The 22,295-nt window shown below is 31.3% G+C and overlaps 1 protein-coding gene across 2 annotated transcripts in view; it reads right to left on the bottom strand.

The window, feature by feature from the left end:
- LOC130901438 (extracellular serine/threonine protein CG31145) overlaps positions 1-22,295 on the bottom strand; it is a 210,419-nt gene that overhangs the window by 134,415 nt on the left and 53,709 nt on the right. For both annotated transcript variants that reach the window (XM_057812842.1, XM_057812841.1), the window contains one exon: positions 8,650-9,748. In XM_057812842.1, coding sequence (XP_057668825.1) covers positions 8,650-8,903 — 254 coding nt within the window. In that variant the 5' untranslated portion in view covers positions 8,904-9,748. Of the gene's footprint in view, positions 1-8,649; positions 9,749-22,295 lie in introns of those variants that run through there.

The following is a 22,295-nucleotide window of genomic DNA, read 5'->3' as shown; positions in this document are numbered from 1 at the left end:
ATTAGTTTATAATTAAAAGTTAAAAGGGACGAAATAGAAAAGTAACCGGTTAATTTAAATGAATTAGGAGAGTAGTGAGTTAATTATATTAGTAGTGATAAGTTAATTATTATATAAGTAAGTTAAGTCTAGGTTAAGATTTACTTTCATAGAAGTAAATGAAATTTTTGATTTTAATAAGTACTTGATTCACTGTTTCAGGCTCTTTTATTCTTATTTTACATAAATATAAAAGTATAAAGAGGCTTTGAAGTAATTATAATTTTCCTTTAACCGGCGACAAATAGTGAAATACAATCTTGTGGTTTGATAAGTACAAACTAGATTAAATTAGCTAGGTCGTGATTCGCTAACAATTTGACCTATTGTATAACCTGGACTGTTTACCAGTCAGGTAGCAATAGCTTTACCATCTTTGCCACCTCTATGGGGTCTATGCGGTTTACCTCTTATTTGGTTCTCTAGCAACGACAAGAGCAGTTGGGAGAATCTCCGATGTTCTTCAGATGGTAATTTACCGGAATGTTCAGTGAACATACCATTAACTCTTCTTAGTCTAGCTTTGCTTAATGAATGCGCCTTTTAGGACACGTTGGTAATATAAGAAAAATATATTTTGTATGTCTTTAGTCTTTTGTAGTCTTACTCTATGTTTCTGATTGCTTCTTGTTTTGTCACTTTTTTGTGACAAGCATTGGATGGCTTTTTAGGAAACCTAAAAATGGTATGATCCTATGAAAGGAGTTAAGAGAGAAATGCTTTATTGTCAAAGAATTGTTACAATTTGTAGACAAAAGCTTGTAAAAGCTAAAAAATAAACATAAAAATAACTAAATAAAAATTAAAGTGAAATAAAATTTCAATATACAGATGAAAGCCACAATTAAAAACAAAATTATAGGTAATAGTAATAGATAATAATTAGTACATAAGTTCATAGCAAAATTAAACCAATATGAACCATGCCCGGAATCAAATATTATTATTAGAATAGTCATTTACAGAGTATAAGGCACTTTCCAGTAAATATGCGGAAATAATTGCGGAATGCGGGAAAAGATGATATCGATTTGATTTCAATTGGCAAGTGATTCTGCATTTTTTTGCATTGTAAAATATTGAGCCGTTAACTAATTCTGAACGTGGAGTAGGTAGGTAAAGGTCATGCTTTGCGTTACTTCTGGAATTGGAGAAGCGTGCTTACGAATTAGGTAAACGGATTCAAAGATAAATAAGGAAGGAAGGAAGAGTCAGAATTTTTAGCTCTCTTTTGAAGTTTGAAGATACGCTCAAATTGAGTCGCACCACACTTACCCCAGAAGGGAAGAGCATATCGTAGACTGTTGAAGAGGTGAATAAGTTCAAGTCCTTGGAAACTCAGCGCAAAACAGGAAGACTTAATTTTTTATCCACAAGCCAACAAGAATTTCACTGAGCCTTGCGGCACTCCATATTCTATTGGCTTGCAAGATGACATTGTTGTATCAACCTTTAGAAACTGACTTCTGTTGGTAAGGTACGACGTTGTCCAGAATAATAGATTTGTTTATCTTTTAGCATTTGTTACATCAAATTTTATATCTTTTCTTTTATTTTAGTACACCTATAGACAACTTTATGATATTTTGTTCTATTTTATGTTTACTGTACTTTAGTTAAATGATAAGGTGCTGGATTTGATAAATTTAATACCTACACATTTAAATCAATATTTATTCATTCAATAGTTTCATTTCATCCTGCAATTAATTTTTCTAAAAGTTTCCATTAATAACAATTGCTGCACATTACATGTTCCTAAGTAACCAGAGTTGGGAAATTGTGTGTTAAATGTGTCAAGACATTTTAAAAAACATTACAAAATAAGAAATTATTAAGAGTTTTGTAATAAGGCCAATATGGCAATAACGTTATTGTAAAATTTTTAAGGTAATATAAGAATGTTATTATTAGATTACCGTGTTTATAAATAAGACTAATAACCAAAGCAGTAAGAAGTTTTTTGAAATGTATTCTGATGCCTAATATAAATATATAACCGATTACTCTTTCAAGGAATTTAAAGTCAGAATCTATTTAACGTAGGTGACATTCAAACAAGGAAAAGTAAGACATTAAGGCGGTGGATTAATAAACTGATCTAATTACGCAATATGCAAATAATAAAATTTATATCACAATCTCCATTTTAAAGACTTGTAAAGACCCAAAAACCAGCTTCAATTGAGTTGTTATTGAGAACAAGTATTGACACTTCTATAACAAATAACTTCTATCTTGTTAACACAAAGTCTTTTGAAATCTGACCAGGTTTTAATAATCAAAAATCATTGATTACGTGTCATAGAAAAAAAAGCTTATTTTTTCACTATTTTTTAAATATATAGTACCATGAAAATCAGAAAGAATTTTACCAAAAATCCCTCATTAGTATACCTGATACGTTGTCTTCTACTTTCGAGGAACCATTCCATGAGAGTACCACAATTACCAAAAAACTGCAATGTTTTCTTTAAAATTTCATGTTCATCACATTCAAAAGCTTTCTAACAATCACAAAATAATGAGATATATAAGACTTTAAACACTGTAATCGTAATAATCAATTTATGATATAATAATAATATGAAATATACTTAAACGTGTCAAATATTCTGCATTCTATTGGTCAAAAAATAGTCATTAAAAATTTTTAAAAAAAATTAAAGGACTCTTTTCCTCAAGTCTGTTTTTTCTCATAATAAGACCAAAAATTTCATTCCTCAATATTCGAAATTAATCTGTCTGTTATATACAGTTCATAACAATTTGGAAATATATATTAAATAACCAGACAATTATTCTCCTATTGAAAATAGTCTCACAAAAACGATATACCATTAAAGAATTAATACAAAAAGACAGTTCAATATAACACAATAAGCTATAGATAATGAGAAATCTGGATATTAAATGAAAGGACTACTGATTTATATGTTAGTAAAAGTTGGATATTTCACGTTAAATAATGCTGACAAAAACAAAGAAGATTACAAAAATATACGGAAGGTCGGAAACAAAAAGAAGTCGATGTTCTCGTGAAATATATCCGCCAAAATCCTTCCGGAATTGATGTGAAATCGCGAGAATATCTCAGAATAGCTCAAATGCATTCAAAACAAATTGAAAAGTCAGGTTTACAAATTCAATATTATATATTGATAAAAGTTGAACAGCCCAAAATTTAATATTTAAAGGTTCATAACTTCTTTTCTTTCATTTCTATATTACTGTTTCTACTATTACATAATTACAAGATTATAAAAACTAAGATCGTTATCGTCTTTAGAATCGGAAAGTAAACTAACACTTACTAAATTGATTTTCTTCAAGAGAACGGATTGACGAAAGAGTGACTTTTCAATTAAAAAATTGTTGTGAATAAATATTTTAGTTCTGCATACTTAGTCCAGTGAGTTTCAATTTTTTCCAAAATATACCAAAAGATATGAAGTTTCGCAAAACACGGATTTGTCCCTTTCATTACATTTTTATTTTTCCGAATTTGCTTTCCACCTAGTCATTTTTTAAGTTCGAGAATAGAAAGTAAAAAAAGTTCGATAATCTTTTCCACAAAAGTAGCGGAAGATCGGGCAGGTGCATTGTCATGAAACAAATGCGGTTGTTTTTCTTTCCTTTGTCAGCAAGTCAACATAATATTGGCCTCCACTAGACTGCGGTTATAATCGTTAAGATATAAAAAAAAGTTCACCTAATTTATAAACCATTGATCAAAAATTGTGATGTAAGAATTACGCTAAAAAAATCATTTTACGTTTGCGCGCTGACACGCATCGTTCGTTTTGATATCGAAGCCCCAATTGTACCAACTATTGCAAAGGAAAAATCAGTAAGTACCAAATTTCCTGCAGAAATAGGAACATTAAGTGATATTAAAACTGAGTGAGTGATACACAATAAAGATTTAAAATACCGTGTATTCAAGGAACCCCCCAAGGAACCTACTAACAATTTTTTGTAATAAGGATTAAGTGTGCTTTGCAATAGTTAAAGAAAATTTGGAAAAATTTTGGGGCTTCGATATCAAAACGAACAATACACGTCAACACTCAAATGTAAACTTTTTGAATTTTTTAGCGTAATAAAAAATACATCACAATTTTCATCAATAGTTTATTGATTAGGTAAACTTGGTAATAGTTAAATAATTTTTCTCTACTTTTTTATCTTTTGTTCAGAATCGTGAAATATGTACAAAAACACAAGATTTTTTTATCCACTTAATCTTCAATTTTTGGTAGTAAAATTATGTAACCTATTATTATGTCTCCTCTATTGACAGTTCAGTTTATATTATAAAAAAAATTGTGGTAGAAATCCGTGGAAAACTTCACGCGGTTTTTTCATTTTTGGGTTATCGTTTGAATTATAAATGCGTGTGAGCTTTCTTGAGTATTAAACAATCGCGGAACCAACGTTACCTTTTGCATATTTCATACCTCGGTGGAAATATTTAATTCATAAGCTCTGTCACTTACTTTTATTCGACGATCATAAAGGCGCTGATTTCTGAAGGAGTTACAGTGATTGAAGGTTCAGGATGTTCAGCATAATCCGTGCTCATGTGACCACTTTTACAAGCAAAGAACCATTACCAAATATTTATATTACTTTAATTATCTGTCCAATTAATTAATAATGTACACTATACAAATTTCGAAAAAAAAATTTAAATGACAAATGACTTCTGAGGTGGCCAGAATACCGCAATGTCTTAAACGTTGGTGGCTGAGGACATAAATTCACACAATTAATTGTTCAATAATTGGAAATGGTTACTGAAAACTGGACTTTGCGCTTAATTCTATATTTTCCACGAATCTTATTTTTATCTTCCTGCTATGCGTATTACTTCCAAGTCGTTTATCTAATAAAAAAATCCAATTGTCTCTTGTACTCAAATACCTGTGACACTTTTTGACTGAAATTACCAGTGAATTTACCTTTGTGAAACCGCAGATCAGGTAATTAATTTATATACCATAATTGTATCATTTATTTAACAATCATGCATTAATTACTTCATCCTTTATCTTTAATAAAATATTGTTAATATTAACATAATTAGATATTCGTATCGATTTCCAGCGAAACACGTGTTTTGAGACGATAATATTGTACCCAATCCAACCGTTTTGAGATATGAATTATACTGTACAAGTCATTGCTTGTAAAGCTTTTAGCTCTTATTACAAGTATCGCAAATATCCTTGGTATAACTTGTGAATATAAATAAGACCAAGTTATATAATTTATTAACAGTAAATATTTTCAGCTCTTGTTAATATCCCAAGTTTTATAATAGTTAAACTTCTTTTACGATATGCCGACCTTAGCAAGATTCTTGTTATCATTCTAAACGAATAATGTTTCTAATATGTAACCTTGAATGATTAAAGTAAGATATAATATTGTGTAATTTGCTGAATAGACTTATTATTTGCCGACATACATTTAGAATAATAGAATAAGTGTCAACTGATTTCTTAACCGTCGTATTGTAACCATATACCTAAGAATTAGTTCGATCGATAAAAAATTGTGATTAAATATTCTATTGTAATCGTTGAATACATGAAATGAAGAATATCAAAATACGGCAGCCGAAGAACAGGCGAGGTTTCGACTCGGAAGATCAAGAGTGGATAACTAGCTACTATAGCCAATGATTGAAAACTCTATAACCTGAAATTTAATGAAAAATATGAATGGTGCTTGGAAGATAATCTCCATAAAATCTGTTGTATTGAAACAGAACAAAAAGACCTATCAAACAATTGATCGTGAAGGAAGCAAGCAAAGACATGCTTAGGGGAGACAAACAAGGTATGGTAGTTGAAATTAAAGACAAAGGAGATATTGGAGACTACGGAAATGGAGAGCAAAGAGCCACAGAAAAATTTAAAACGGAGAGAAAGTCAGAGATATCATAGAAGCCGATTATAGAATAGTGAAAGGTATCGGAAATGTCGATTGGAGGGCCTGCAGACTGTCGAATCATGGGAAGAAGAAAATGGGGCAGATGTAAGAAATGTTGCATGAACGAATTGAATGAAAGCTTGGAGGTGTAGATAGACAGACAAGACGTAAAACATTATATATATAGTGAATGATAGCTTAAGTGGGATTGTTGATCTATTCGATCTAAATAAATAATTGTAATTGAACATCAATTGTGCCATTTTCTTTTTGATATTTTTTGTCTATTAGTATTTCTAATATTTTTTCTTGTTTTCTTTCGGCAAGAAAATCAACAAAGGTAATTAGCGTGATATGTTTTAACTGACATGTCAGGTATACACTAAACACTTGCCACATCTTCGTGTATAAATCCAAAGATTATTTTTTAAAGGATATAAATTATTTATTTAGTGTTATCTTTTAATGTTCTATAAACTTGTACAATATTGAAACATCGTGCATTTAAGATTATTTCGAAAATGCATGAATGTATTTAACTGTGGATAAAATCATTAGGTTGAATCAGTATTTAGTTAAATATTAATGATTTTCATAATTGAAATCTAATGCATTAATTTCCGCTTACTGAAACCATACAGATTTATAAAAAAAATTTCTATCCTATAATAAATTCTGTTTATTAAAAATGATTTTTGAAGAAGAGGAAGGGGCAAAATTATCAAACTTATGGTCCGATTAAAAGGCTCAAATTCCTTGAAGAAGTATCTCTAACATCTTGGAAAGTGACTCCCAGAAAAATAGCCTCCAGTGTAAAGTCTTGTACAAAATATCTTCTAGATATAGATGCAGAATGGCTGAAAAACCATAATGACTCCTCAAACCAATTTACAAAGTAATTTTGATGTTGATTAAAAGCTGGCCATGAGCAAGTGATTTATCAATTTTCATTAATAAATATATTTAACAATTCGAAAATTATTTTGAATAATCGATTTCCTCATTGTAAACTAAAACTTTTTGCCAAGGTTAGAATCAATGCTTTAGTGATCCATACTACTTCCAGATATTAATGAATCACGCAGTAATTTCCAAAATTTTCATTGGGATTACATGTAATTTCTATAAATAGATTAAATATCGTAAGACATTTATGAAAGGTTCTGATATGGAACTGATTGTTATGAGTTACAAACAAAAAATGACTGATAAGGAAATTAGTTAACTTACAAAATTGATTTTAGCAACAGGTTTCATTTATTGAGCAAGTGACTAAACAACTTTTGATCTTTTTTATTATTCTTGGATAATCATGCAGCGTAAATTAATTTTTACTTGGGTTAAATGTGCTCAAGCAGTGGTATCACTCAAAGAAAGTTATTGCAAAAAGTTCGGTGCGAATTCCACAAAGTATCTCGATTAATACAATGGTAGCAATTTCAGAGCATCTAAATAGGGCAGACCACGTATCACAATTCCCATGCAAGACGGATATTTAAAGATATCCACTGTCAAAAGTTTTATAAGAAGCAAAATTTGTTTCTGATGGAACGTCCGCAAACAGCTCAAGCGGTACAAAATTACCTACCTACAGAATATTAAAATCAATACTTGGAGTTGCTAGCACCAAGCTCAGATCTGAACTGTATTGAATATATTTAGGATATTCTTGATGGATCCTTAAAGAATCTCCCACACCAATCTAATAACCTTGAGAACATTGGACATCGGCTTATTGAAATTTCTTTTATATTACAGAAAGTTTTGGGGAATTTTTTTATAGTTTGTTTGTTTATAGACTGTAATTTACTAACAAGTTATCTATTATAGTTAAATTTTTCTTGATCGTTTCATATACTTCTGGGACTTGATGCAAAAAATTCGTGAGTGAGTAAATGACTTGAAAATAATGCTGGAGACAAAAAAAAAATTTCTCATACGGCCTCTCGCTTCTGAGTTGTATGTTTTTTTATCTATGTTGTATGTTGTTTTATCGATAATTAAATGTAGAAATGTAGAGTATGCTGTTTCGATCTTATCAAGCTAGTAATACGTTCCGATTCCTACAATTAAAAAGCCGGGTGGTTCTAGTTTTTACAAGTACCTGATGTTCCAGGTGTATAAATCCTATTTTGAAAGTTGACTTAGGTTAGGTTAGGGGTGGTGAGGGAACTAAGCCACTTATAAAAAATTAATAAAATAATTGAACTATAAATGAATTCTAAAACGAAGTAGGATAACCTTAATCCTAAGGCAAGGCAAGTGTTTCTCCTATTATTTTATTGAGCTACAAATAAGAATATTGCTGGGCAATAATTATTTTATGGAAGATTTGGCTGCACTATTGTCTCAGTTGATTATTTTTTTTCATTCAATTATCTCATTAAAATAAAATTATCATTCCTTCGTATGTTTTACAGAAGATTTCAAAAACATGATACTAATAATTTGACATTGTGTTGAATCTCTAAATTTTTATATCCTTACGTGATTTAAAAAATTGGCAATGTGTGTCAACACTACAAATGTAAATTTCAAAAATTTAATTATCTCTAAAAATCCTGTGTGAATAAATAAAAATTCAAAATATAATAACGAAAATATCTCAAAATGCGACGCACTGTATATTATTATTTCGTATGTCTTCCACTAATAAACTATTGTGCTTACCTATGTGTTTTCTGTAACAGCCTATTCCTAAACCTATTATAAACACTCTCGGGTCCCTCATCTACAACGTATTTCACCCTACCGTGAGACGCCACTAATTGGTTTCCGGATATCCCGAAGTCCATTTGAATGTCCACCACTAACAACAACGTAAACAACACTACAATTATACACATTCCGATAATGATGCGTTCTTTCCATTTCAACCCCGAACGCAACATTTTTCCGATGGCACTTTTAAAAGTGCGCGACATTCTGTTTTTAGTTAGAATACCCGTCCGATTGTCCGAAACAGTTTCAACACTATTACGCGACGAAATGTCCGAGGTATCCGAAGCAAGTTCAGCAGTATCAGTTTTTGTTGACGACACACGGTGTATTGTGAAATTGTCAACTAAATTCGTGTGTGCACAATCCTCGGGAGGTGGCGAATATTTCGTTTTGACCCGACTACTATCGCTTAATGTTAACTCTTCTTTGGTAAATTCTTTGGTTTGATTTTTTCGAGAATATTTCTGCTTCTCTACTACATCTCCGAGTCGTCTTAATGTTAATTCATTGGATTGATTCGTGTTTATGTATACGATTTGTTTCGAGTTATCAGCTACATGATAACATTGTGATAAGCTATCTCGAGATACAGAAACTTTATTATTACTGTTCAGTTTTATTTCTTTCGCCTTCACAGCTGTTGTCTTGATTTTATTATTAATTTTTCTGAATACATCATTAAATAATATTTTTTTATTATTTTCTTTCAACTTAGGTGCATGTGAACAGACCTCTGACTTCGTTTTTCTTAAAGTTTTTTTTATTATCTTTGGACTATAGTGATCGTGAATGTAGTCTGGATCTTGAAGAAGTTCTTCGTTGCTTGAACCTAAGCCGTATCGTTTCGCTAGAATCACAGAGTTTTGAGGTGTGTGTTTTATTATTAAACATGAAGTGACGCCATTTGTAGACGTTTCCTGATGGTGTTTTCTTGACAGAAACGTTGGGGCGTTCTGTTGGAATGTATTTTGAGGGGCTGCAGAATTTGCACATTGCAGCCTGCTGTGAAGTGGTCGATCCAGATTCTTCGAGTCTAAATAATAATTTTCTGCAAAAGAAAAAAAAACGTGTTAGATAATTTTTGGTATTATTAATTAATACGTAGCAGAAAATACTTAATTTTGATCTGAAGTATATTCAACCATGATTGAATGTAACATCAAACTACAGAAAATTAGTGAAAAAATAAACAAAAATTACTATAAAAGTTGTAAGCCAATAGAAACAACGTTTAGCCAAAATTTCTCGTTTTATTCTGATTAGAACGATAGATAAGTGAAAAAAGGTAAGCCAAATCGATAATAATAATGAAATATATCGAATATATTGAAATATTACCCTCTCACAACGTTTATAAGCAAACGATAAATATTGATAACGTCATCAAAATTCAATGAACTAATATTTTTTAAAATACTTAAAATACTTCCAACAATATTTCAGAAAAAAATTCAATGTTATCAAATACATTGTGCAACAATGGAATTAGATATTTTTTATTCTTGATTTGTAAAAGAATTGCGGTGGTTACGTGCATTTACAAAAATGTTTTTATATTGTTATCAAGGGCAATTAGTACGTTGGACATATAAAAGGTTATTTCAAGTCACTATGTGACTGTATGTGTAGCAAATTCGGGCTTAGAATCGGTATATACGAAGGGGAAGGGAAAAAACCATAACCCATGGTCTAGATCGTTTTGAGAGTAAAAAGGCGCTACATACCCACGGTTGACTACGGGGCAGCCTGCATGCAGATACCACTAGGCAATTGAAACCAGTCAAATAAACTTTTGAGAATGGAGGCATTACTCCTATTCCGACGAATCAAAATTTCGTCTATATACGTCTGATGGACGAATATTGGTTTAAAGAAAAAGAGGACTTCGATATGGTAAATATTTAAATGCCTCAACAACTATTTTTTAGGCAGCTCAATTTGTGCCTGGGGAAACATATGCTTAGTAATTTTAACTGTTGCAACAGTGACGGCCGTAAAATATCGCGACAAGATTATAGAGTCGATAATTGTGCAATTTACTGACACAAGAGATGACAGATTTATATTTATTGATGAAAATACCCGACCCTGTACGCTAATGGTGCATTGTCTTGATGAAACAACACTTTCTTCCTAGCCAACTGAGGCCGTTTTCTCTCGATTTCTTGGCTCAAACGTTACAACAATAAGTTACTATAATACTCGTCGTTGATAGTTATTCCTTATTCAAAGCAGTCAATGAAAATTATCCCACGCACATTCCTTAAAACCGACACCATGACCTTGCCTGCAGATGGAACTATCTCTGCCTTCTTTGGAGCAGATTCTCCTTTTTCAATCCTTTGTTTTGATTGTAATTTTGTTTCGGATATGGAGTGATGGATTTATATCTGTGAAACATTACGAAACACTCGATGGAAACATCTTCACGACCCTCTTCTTGTTCCATTGTGAACAAACGCGGCACCCATCTTGCGCACAGCTTTCTTATTTTTAAATTTTCTGTTAATATGCGATGTATCGCACTTTTTGGAATGCCTACTAAGAGTTCTAACTCGCTCACTTTCAGTCGACGATCATCCAGTACCGCTTTGTGGATTTCCTTCAATATTTCTGAAGTCGTCACCTCATTTGGTCATACAACCTCATTTAAACTCCTTAATGATTTCTTGTTGATAAATAGGAGCAGTCTCACCCAGAGTAAAATCTAGTTCAGCTTTTATATTGGTTAGGCTTATGTCTTTCAAATAAAAGTATTGTAATACATAACAAAATTCACTGAAAATATAGTGGTATCTTCCAAGCAACTACCGCCATCTGTAGGTCAAGCCAAGTACTTCTGGGACCATCTTCGTACCTCAACATTATCAATAATGACACTTCCAAACAGAGCGCCATCATCAAGAGGAGCCATGGGTGGTACTAGAAAGTATCAAGCCGTTTATATTTTTATATATATACTGTAAACGTAACTATAGAAAATTTTTATTATTCTTTCCTATAATTTTCAATTATTCATTATTTTCAGTAGAAATGAATTACTTCAATTTTTTTTCAAATATGAACAAATAATGTTCGTGTTTAACATAAGTATCTATTTTGGTTTACGATTTCTTGATCTTCTTTTAAGCATTGATCATTTAATTCATGGAATCAGTACAATCACTTTACAATGCAAATAGTGCTTTGTACGCGTTATGCATTTATAAAATATTTAGACTGCACTACCGAATAAATAGGTAGTAACGGAAAAATGATGAAATATTAAATATTGAAATTCCATTACATTGAATTGGAGAAAGTTGGGAGGAATATAAATATTTCTGTGCCGGATAATAGAATGCAAATACGTATGAAAGTGGAAATTAACACAATGGAAATGTACCACATAGGTCGAAACCACCATTTTTCTACGGTTGCAATCCATAATTTATTTCATACTTAAAATCAAATAAAGTATAATTGTAAAAAACATATTCAGTTTATTTATATCTTATTACAATTTTTACTTGTTTATACATTGAGTGATTCAAATATATCGAAACTTATAATAGAGTTAGATCAAGAATATACGTATTATCACTAAATTACACATGGTTTCTAATAGAACATGTCGACTGTTAAAATTTTGGGGATTGAGATGGTTTTCTCAGAAAAGAACCTTACAGATAAACTGAAAAAATTCACGATGGATGAGTAGTCCTCACTCCACGGACACAGTGGAAAGTGTTTTATTTTCTTAAGGTTTTTGACTATGAAAGTATCCGCACGTCCCGTCAAAATTCACTGTTTTGAGTTGAATATTAGTTCAGTACAATATATTGAATATATACAAAATTAATTAATTTTATTGATACATATTTAGACCAGCAGTGAATGTGTTACTGTCAACAGTATTCTTGATGCTTTCCATTTCCTAGGTGAAATTCCAAGGAGTAGGCAGATTAAGGCCTTGGTAAGGCCTTCGTTGCGTGGAGTAGGCAAATTGAGACCACGGAATCGGATCACTTCTTACCAGTGAACGAATAACCACCCTTTTCTTGATAAAGGCAACAAAGTGGAAGCTGAAACGTCGAGAATTTTCGAAATTCCAACGTGATTCAAACCGTGAAGTCTTGAACTAACTTAATTACTTACCCTATATCACAATAAAAATTTAAAATATTTAACTGAAAACTAGAACAAAATTCGATCTTTACCCTACCCTTCTAGACATCGTTTTTCAAATGAAAGGTGGAAGATAGCTGAGTCGTTAACATGTATCCTGTGTCTGTATGAACACCAAATACCTCTATTTAGAATATAAAATCGAAAACTTGATTCGCAGAAAGTGTAAAATTAGTAAGAAATGCAGTTAGCTAGTTGAGCGAAGAAAAAGAAAATTTGCGGTGTGTTAGAATGTATCCTACCGTTCAGAATAAATGTAAGGTAAATATAGAAATTCGTTTTGGATAGAAATTTTCTTTTAAAAGTGAATGAGGCTTTACATAGCATAGTTTTGTAATAAAAAGAGTGTAAGTTTCATTAACAATGAACATATTCATGCTGCTTTGGAAAATTATATATGCTCACTAAAACGAGACAAAAACGAATTCTCACCAAAAAATTATGTCAATGATAACGCAAACAAGTAAGACAAAAAAAAATCATAAGTCATTCAAACTTATCCTTCTTCTTCTCTATTTTGCACATCATTAGAAGTTATAGAAATAATGATTTCCTCTGAGGACATAACTGAAATATAACAAACTTTACAGTGCAATATTATACATACACCAATAAATAATACATTCATGAGAACATTTTTGAAGTATTTTTAGAAATCTACTAACCACGTATTGGTTCTTATATGTTCTTCAGTTTTCAGTATTTTCAATCACTTGGTATATTTAGAGATCACAAGCTTTACAGATGAAGTATGAAAGCGTATCTACAATTCCGAAACTTTCAAGTTTGAATAAGATATATCGAAACTTCGTTTTATAAATCTTATATTCTCAATACGCAAAAGTTATGTAAGAGACGAAGCAGATAAGATTTTATATATCAAAAGTGACAAAAAAATAAGGCGATATTTAAAATTGGAAACTGAATAATTACTAAATAAGCCACTAGTAGTTGTTTAAGTTTAAGTTTAAGTCATTTGAGTTTATCGACATAGATAAATTTCAATATTTCGAGAGCTTCTTTAGAATTTTCATCCAACTACTGATATTCTACTTATTCATTTAATTCGAATGCATTTCTAGTGTAGTGCTCGCTGGAGTCCCTTTCCCACAACTATTTCCATTCTTCTTGTGTCTTTTTTTTTAATTTCTATTATTTTGACTCGATTTTTCTCTGTCATCTCAATTTCTTCTGACCAGCTCTTCCTTTTTTTTTGTAAGTTTGTGATTCATATATCTTCATTATAATTTTATTTTATAATGTTATTCCTGATTTTGTCGTATATTTTGATTCTGTGTGAGTATCCACTTCTCTGATCCATATGTCAATATTGGTATGATTCTTTTGTGATATACTCTTTTTATTTGTATTGGTATTTCCATTTTGGCAAGAAACTGTGTCTTAATCACTTTCCATAATTCAGTTTTTTGTTTATCTATTGTTCCAATCTTCCATTTTATATCAGTATCATAACGAGGTATTTAAAGCTTTTGGCATGCTCTGTTTTTGATTATTATCTTACGTGTTTCATCCTTTCGGCTTAATATCATCGTCTTAGTTTTGGGTTCGTTTATTTTCATAATTAATATCTGTAGACCGTCATTGTATATTTTTAAGTTTTATTTCAAGGTTTTCTCATCTTCTGCTATTATTACTATGTCATCTACGTATAGTATCTCCGATATTTTAATGTCGTTTTCCAGTGTCCGATTTTATACTGTTTTATTTATTTATTTTTTTTATCACCCACTAATTAATTATAATAAAACTGATTATTAATTCGTTGCTCAAGATCGACGATTTTCATGAAGCAATTATAGTAGCTGAATAACAACCTTAAACAGGATCAAAGCAGCAAGCGTAAATAACGACTGCTATGAAAATACATTTACACACCTTGTAGTTATCATTTAAATTACTATAATACAAAAGTATTGAATTATTCATAGGTTGGACTTCCTCTCGATTATATAAAGTACCACTTATATTTCCAAATCGTAAAACTATATTTCTAAAATGAAAAGTGCAATGAAAATCGATCCAATCTATATTGGCAAACTACATTATCCTACCGACGTCTACACACAATTGCCTCTTTTCAATTGCATGGGAAATATAAACAACAAACAAAAAGGCTTGTTAAATTACTTTAACCACTATTGTTAATACTTGTGGTTGGCCGAGTTTTGTTTCATATTTTCTATAAACTTAAAAATAGTCTCAAAAATAAATATTGCAATTTAACACTTATCGATCCAAATATAAGGTTCAAATTTTCCTATATTTTTACTCAAATTTATGAACCTTTGTTTTCCAATATGAGGCTTATTGCATCAGATTCCAAGTATCAAGCAATAGTAGGACAGTTCGGGTTTCCCTAAATCTTATTAGTCCATTACCCACTGGTCCCAATTATTTTCATAAGTAGGATGTCACCTGTTATTTGACATTTTCAAGTAGGGAAAAAGGATGGAAGGAGCTTATTTTAGTAAATATTTTTCCAAAATTTCGTGCATACATATACGCGTATTTGAGCTAGTGCGTAAAGGCCGCACTAACACTTTGACCTATTAATCTATGGTATACCCAGGACTGTTTAGTAGTGAAGTAGCAACGAATTTGCTTTACTTATTCGGGCTTTGAGACCAATTGGTGAAATGAGAAAGAAATCTCTTCAACTTCAGGTTTCTCAATTCTTCTAGTTTTCCTACTTTTTATGACCATGACTTAATGACTTCTTGGGAAACATATGAACGGTTGTGGTCTTATGGAATTGTCCTGTCTTTTTCGCCAGATGATATGTTGTTCATTGCCGTCTATTCCGATGTGTCCAGATGTAATAGTAACTTTACTGTTTGCTTTCATTACGTTAAAAGATTCGACGCTTTCACTCAATTTTATAAGAATCAAGTTCTTTTAGAGCTGCTCTGCTATCTTTACAACACATGAAAGGATAGCGTTAATCATAACCATAATCTTTTTCATATTTATAGTGTCTAATTATTTAAGAAATTCAATATTCAAGAACTTGAAAACGGTATTGAGAAGGACTAACAGAAAACAATGAAATACATACATTTTCCAGAAATATTCTCGTATGTACTTCAGACGTTTATAGAATCACAGAAATTTCAATCACTGCCTAATCGTGAAGGCAAAAGACAGGTTACGATATAGAAAATCACATTACTATATCAAGTAAATAAGAATAAACTTCCTAACTGAATAATCTTTCTATTTTTTCTCAATATACAGATTATTCCAATGAAAAAAAAATATTATTTTTTTGAATTTCCTAAAGCTCACACGCTATTTTTAATAACATATGAACAAAATCCAATTATAACTACGAAACTTCTACTTAATGTTTTTCTCATATGCAATAATAATAGATTATTGGATGTGGGTAATTTATGATAAAAACCTGGTACATTACATATCTATTAGCATCCATTTTGTAATTTCAGTGTATACATATAGTAGTAATTTTAGTTTATGTAGTTTTGCTTCCAAGTTTCATGGTCGAACGCACACGTGTTATTTTTTTATTATTAATTATTAAGATGAATTCTAATAATTAATTTTTAACATAAAACATTTTTTTGTATTTTTCTAGCGTCCCTTAGTTTCTATACAATTAATTTCCTTGCTATTGATATACAATTTACAGGTACAACATAAGAAAACATTTAGACCCTAATTACAAATCGTAATGAAGATTCATAACCCCTTAAAATTCGTTTCTATGTTTTTTTACATCTAATATAGATTAAAATATAGAATGTGACGTCAAGTAACACGATATTCAATAGTAAAGACATTTATCGATAAAAGAAAAGGTTGAGTATTTTCGTAAAATATAAAGGGTATTACAAAATTAACACGAGATATAAATTTGCCACCATTTAAGCAGTTAAGAGTTGTCAACTCTAAAAAAATCAAATCGACAGCTGAAAGGTTACTTGATTAGAATAAAGTGTCTTCATTATTGAAAAATATTACAAAAATAGTGAAATCTTGGCGGCCGCAAAATTTGATGGGAATTGTGTTTTAACTTCGTCAATTGTCAATCCGTCAACGAGACAGGATCCGTTGGAGATGCCAAACACACTAGTCGTCCAAAAACAAGTTGTTTAAACGTCAAGATAGAAGTAGTGCGTGACAATGTCGTTGACAATCTAGGAACCTCAATTTGGTAACGTGGACAAGAAGCGTATATTCAATAACTCTCTGCATCTCCATGCTTACAAAATTCCACACACAGCGTAGAGATTTTGTTTAATGGATTATTGAGCTTCAACAAATGCACGAAGCACATTTTCATATTGATGGGTTTATCAATCGCCAAACTTGCCGCTTTTGGGGTTCTAGAAACCTACATTTGATGGTCCAAAAATAAATGCATCCACAAAGTGTCACTGTTTGGAGTGCATTTTAAGCTGGAAGCATAAATGGATCATTGCGAGTAAAGCAGTGACTATTACTGGTGCTCGATATCGCGGCATGATAATACAGTTCTTTTTGCCGAAATTGGATGATATTGATGTGGCCAATACGTGGTTTCATCAACATGTATTCCACGTACCATACAGCCTACGAAACATTTCAATTAGTGTTTGAGACATTTTCAGTTCTTGTACCTTCTCCTTTCGTTGATCAGAATTGACCCTCTAAATCGTGTGATTTAACACCGTTAGATTTTTTTATTTCTTTTTCTGAGGTATGCATAATTGATGTAAATTTCGATACAATTGATCTTTAAGGATTATTTAAATAATTCATGCTGATAATGTCAAAGTCGTATAAATAGGTACAGAAATTTAGAGGAAAGTATTATTATTTTATAATAATAATGTAGCTGACTGATTAACAGATGGCTTCAGGGTCAATAGCTTGGCCGGAGCAGGCTTCAATGAAGGACACCTCAAAATAAGCAAATTTTCTCGCTTGGGGAACATGCTACTGCCTTCAAGCCGAAGTATTCAAGGTAATTCAAGAAATGTGGACGATTCTCAATTGAGTCGATAGTAAAACGTCCTTCAAGATTGTTTGGGTGCCCGGGAATTCATACAACAAGAGTAATGACAAATTTGAATTAGCAAATCCACCGATGAGCTCTGGACACATTCTTGATGTAGCCAAAACTGATGCTTTAAGCAGTCTGCTCGTAAGACAAGCTCTACGGAGATTAATGCGAATAATGAGCATCCACATTTGGACATGCCTCATAATTTCCCTAGTGACGTCAAAAGATTCAAACCAATGAACCTGATTGCCTTTCCAAAGAAAATCGTTCTTTGGTAATTTTAAGTTAGGTATGGTGGACCTATCGTAAGACCTATGTGCTCAAAGGTCCTCGATCACTCCCAATCCAATTATGAACTATATCCTTTTTAATAATGAGCTGAAAATCCGCTGTTGATTGTAATTCATATTCATTGATATAAATACTGACGTTTCAAACGTTGTGATGTATAAAAAAAAGGTTACAGAGTAAGGGAACATAATAATACCATGAAGTGTGCGCGATGCATACTGTGAGTTCGGGAGCAGTATGTTAAAATTTGAAAGTCCTGAAGTTTATGGTAATACCCCAGATTAAATACTACAGGTGTCTCAGTAAGATGTAGAAACGAAATTACGAGAAATATACAAATTTAAAGATTTAAAGGGTCAGCTTAGAGAAACACACGCACAAGATTATCGATTGAAAACAGCAGCGAAATTTACACGATTTAAATGTTCGCGGTCACAATGGCATTGTGAAAGAAATCAAAGTAGTGATTCATCTGTAGTATTTAAACTATTTTTTCACGCATTATAACCACAAAATAATTTTAACTTTATCATATTATAAGTTAGTATCCATTACAACTTGAAAAGAGCGGATTGTTGAAATTATTATTCTAATACAATAGTTTCTAGATGACTTTCCTTTACATTTCTGTACCTATATGTTAACATACTTTCTCAACTTTGTTATCATCAACGTACATTATGTAAATGGTTTTCAAAGATCAAAAATTTAATGTTTAAAGTGCTTTTTTTAACTTGGTAAGTATGTATGTATGTAAATGTTTTATTTGGATAAAAGTAGTATTATATATTTTCAGGGCTTGGTATCCTGCCTAGTATGTCGGACTCGTAATATTTCTCATAGTGACTGAGCAACATCTTCTATCTCTGGCCTCTGTTACCCCCGCGAGACCACCGTTAGGCATCGCTTTCTTATATAATTTTATAGTAACTATATTTATCTGTATATATATCTACATAAAATATTAACATGAATGGACATCGAGTACCCCACGAATGATATATTTTATTAATCATTCCACCCTTATTTGAAGTGTTGGACCAGTATATTGAAATACAAGTAACAGAAGGTTTTTTATTCTAGCAAGAGTTCCAAGTTCGGACACACGCGAAAAACTCATTATAATTTATTGAAAACAGTGTCTTAAATTTGAATTAACTTCACACCGCTCTCCCGCGTGAACCAATAATGCATCGTCCAGTCATCTGTCAAAATGAAGCTGTCATTCAGGAGCACCAACCCACTACAGAAAAGTACCAAAAATCGTTTAAAAGTAGAATCCATTCTAACACGAAAATGCGTGCGAGAATAACGTCCTAATACCCAAATAAGGAAAAATTATTTCTCCAATTTTTAATTTTGTTAACTGTTAAAGCGTGTTTTCTTAGTTTTTCAAACCATCATTCATTTATTCTCCAGATCATTATATGGTTTATAAAAAACCTTTGTCATTAATTTTTTTATATATTTATTGTTATCTTAAATCAAAACTTCGCTAAAAAACATCATGTTGTCATTTGTTTACCATTCTTTGTAGTTTAGTCCAAGTTTGGACCAAGACATTTTTCGTGAAGTTCGTATACGAATTGTTACCGTTCTCGCAAATTCAGACTTTGGCGGCCTCGAATAACCACAATCGCTGAAGATAAACGTATTGTATTGATCAGTAAAAGTGATCAACGACTCCCGGGCTCAAAAATAGCATTTAGATCAATGAATCTAAGGACCTGCATTTTAGTACTACGCGTGAAGAGTGTGAGAGAGTTTTCTGGAGTGATAAGTCAATGTTTGAGGTTTTTGGGTCTAAGAGAAGAGTGTTTGAGAGCAGCTCAGAGGAAGCACGAATGTTAGATCCATGTGTGTAATCCCGCCTGTAAAACACGGCGGAGATTTATTTTCTTGTGCTAAAATTCTTCATAACTCAGAAACAAGAGTTGATTGAAAAAAAAACGGATTTTTGATGACAAAGTGTCTTGTACAACACTGCTGTCTCTATAACAAATAAGAGCAACTTTAGACTAAATATTACCAAAGTTTAAGTAATAATGAGAAGCCTTTTCATCACAACCTGATATAACTTTTATTTTTTCTTTTGTTCCATAAATCAAACAAATTACACCCTCTCTTATGTATTGTATAAACAAAATTTAATGTACCGCTCAAAATGCGATGAAAACAATTTTGGATATTGAATTCATGAATCTGACTCTCTCTATTCTTTTATTTTTTGATACGTTAACGGGCAATGCGGAAATCCATAATGATGAAGTTGATTTGACAGGTTCATTAAAAACTCTCACCTTTTAATGATCTAAATAATGGAATACAGAGTCAGTGCCAAATGGAAAACACTTAGTTGAAAAATGATAGTAACAAAGAGTTTGTTTCTTGTTAAAATTCATTTTAAAAAATGATGACATACGGCAAGTCCTCTCGACTGTTAAGTGCATTTCCAACTATGCATTCATAATTGTCATACATTCTTAAGCTGAATAATTGGAATATGACGATGTTACAATATACGAGGTACTTCGATTAATAACTTTTGTTTAATTTCTTGAAATGTACAAAATGAAAGGAAGTATTTATTAGAGATTGGAGTTTAGAAAAAATACAATAAATTATATCTGAAAAGACTGCAGGTAGACCTTACAATTTTATTTGGATATTAATAAAAAGAAATAGTAGGTTTCTATTGGGAGGATTTGCACTGTAACCTCAAGGTTTATTGTGCTCCCTATTAGAACTATTTTGAATATCTAGAATTCGCCTTCTAGTGTCTGGACGAGCCATTTCTTTCCAAGTAAAATCTGTAAAAGCCAGTTTTTGATGAAATTAAGTATGAAAAAGTCATTTTTCATTGAAAATTAAATTATAGAAGTATTTTTTTAAATAGAAATATTTCAATAGAAAAACAACTCTGAAATAAGGCCATTTTTGTCCATATTAAAATAGGAAAACCCATTTTCTGTCAGAGTTAAATCCAGAAAATAAATTTTTTGACAAAACCAAGTTTGAAAACGACACATCTTCATACCGTAACACGAAAAAAAATCACAAACTTTTCCATTAATTCCACGTTAAATTTAAACATCAGGTTACTAATCTCCAAGAGTCACCGTGGATAATAGCAGAGAATCGACTTCTGTATAATAAACAGTCTAAAAATAGTTTTGGACCGTTTAATACATACTTCTCAAAATTATTAATAAGTTCTTCTTCGCCTATAGCCTCTAAGTGTTTTTGTAATGCACAACATGTGACAATGATTGCTTGCTTCAATATACCTATAAAAAAACTTTCCTTGCGTTAATTTTTATTTATTTATTCTAAAAAAATCATATTCGTAAATTGCTGTAAAATATATTCCAACCATAAAATATCATTAAACTATCTTAAAGTACACAAAGAATTAATAATTGCTTTACCGTGATTTAAAAATTCCTTCGTTAGTACAAGTCAGATATTAATCCCTATAGATTAGATTTTTGCTCATAAAAGTTTGTTGGCTAGAACATCCCTCTCAAGTGCTTGTAATAGCGAGGCTAGAACTAGATGGAGTGGAGAATTTTTTCCTGAACAAGTCAGTTTCTACTAGAATCCCTCTCGTCAGGTATTTCCTGGGATGATTGCACCCTATTAGGAAGCTAGCGAGTAGTTGTAGCTAGTTCTACTGATATCTAAATACTTATGGTAGCAAAATTCTGACGAATATATCCTGCCTAAAAAGGCACATCCAAAAGAATCGGTAGTGTTTGAAAATTTGCAAAAGTTACATAAAATTGATTTTGATTCAACATGATGAACTGATAACAAAAGTTTGGTACCAATGCAAATGAAGATGTAAATAGAATACAAAACAAGCAGTTAGATAATAAAAAAATAATAGTAAAATAACAAAACTTAATGTTTAACGACAGAAAAACTGATTCGTTGATGAAAACAGATGAATTTAGTTCAACAAAAATAATTAACATTTCTGAACACTATGACCATTGGCAGTATAAAATAAAAATTATCCGTTATACAAATGAAACTCTAGTTAAGTTATCCAAAACAACCCCCTTCACAGCGGCGCAACATCATCAATTACTTATTTATTATTATGAAC

The sequence above is a fragment of the Diorhabda carinulata genome, chromosome X (genome assembly GCF_026250575.1).
Source record: "Diorhabda carinulata isolate Delta chromosome X, icDioCari1.1, whole genome shotgun sequence".
Classification (NCBI taxonomy): domain Eukaryota; kingdom Metazoa; phylum Arthropoda; class Insecta; order Coleoptera; family Chrysomelidae; genus Diorhabda; species Diorhabda carinulata.
This window is presented reverse-complemented; position numbering and strand designations above follow the sequence as displayed.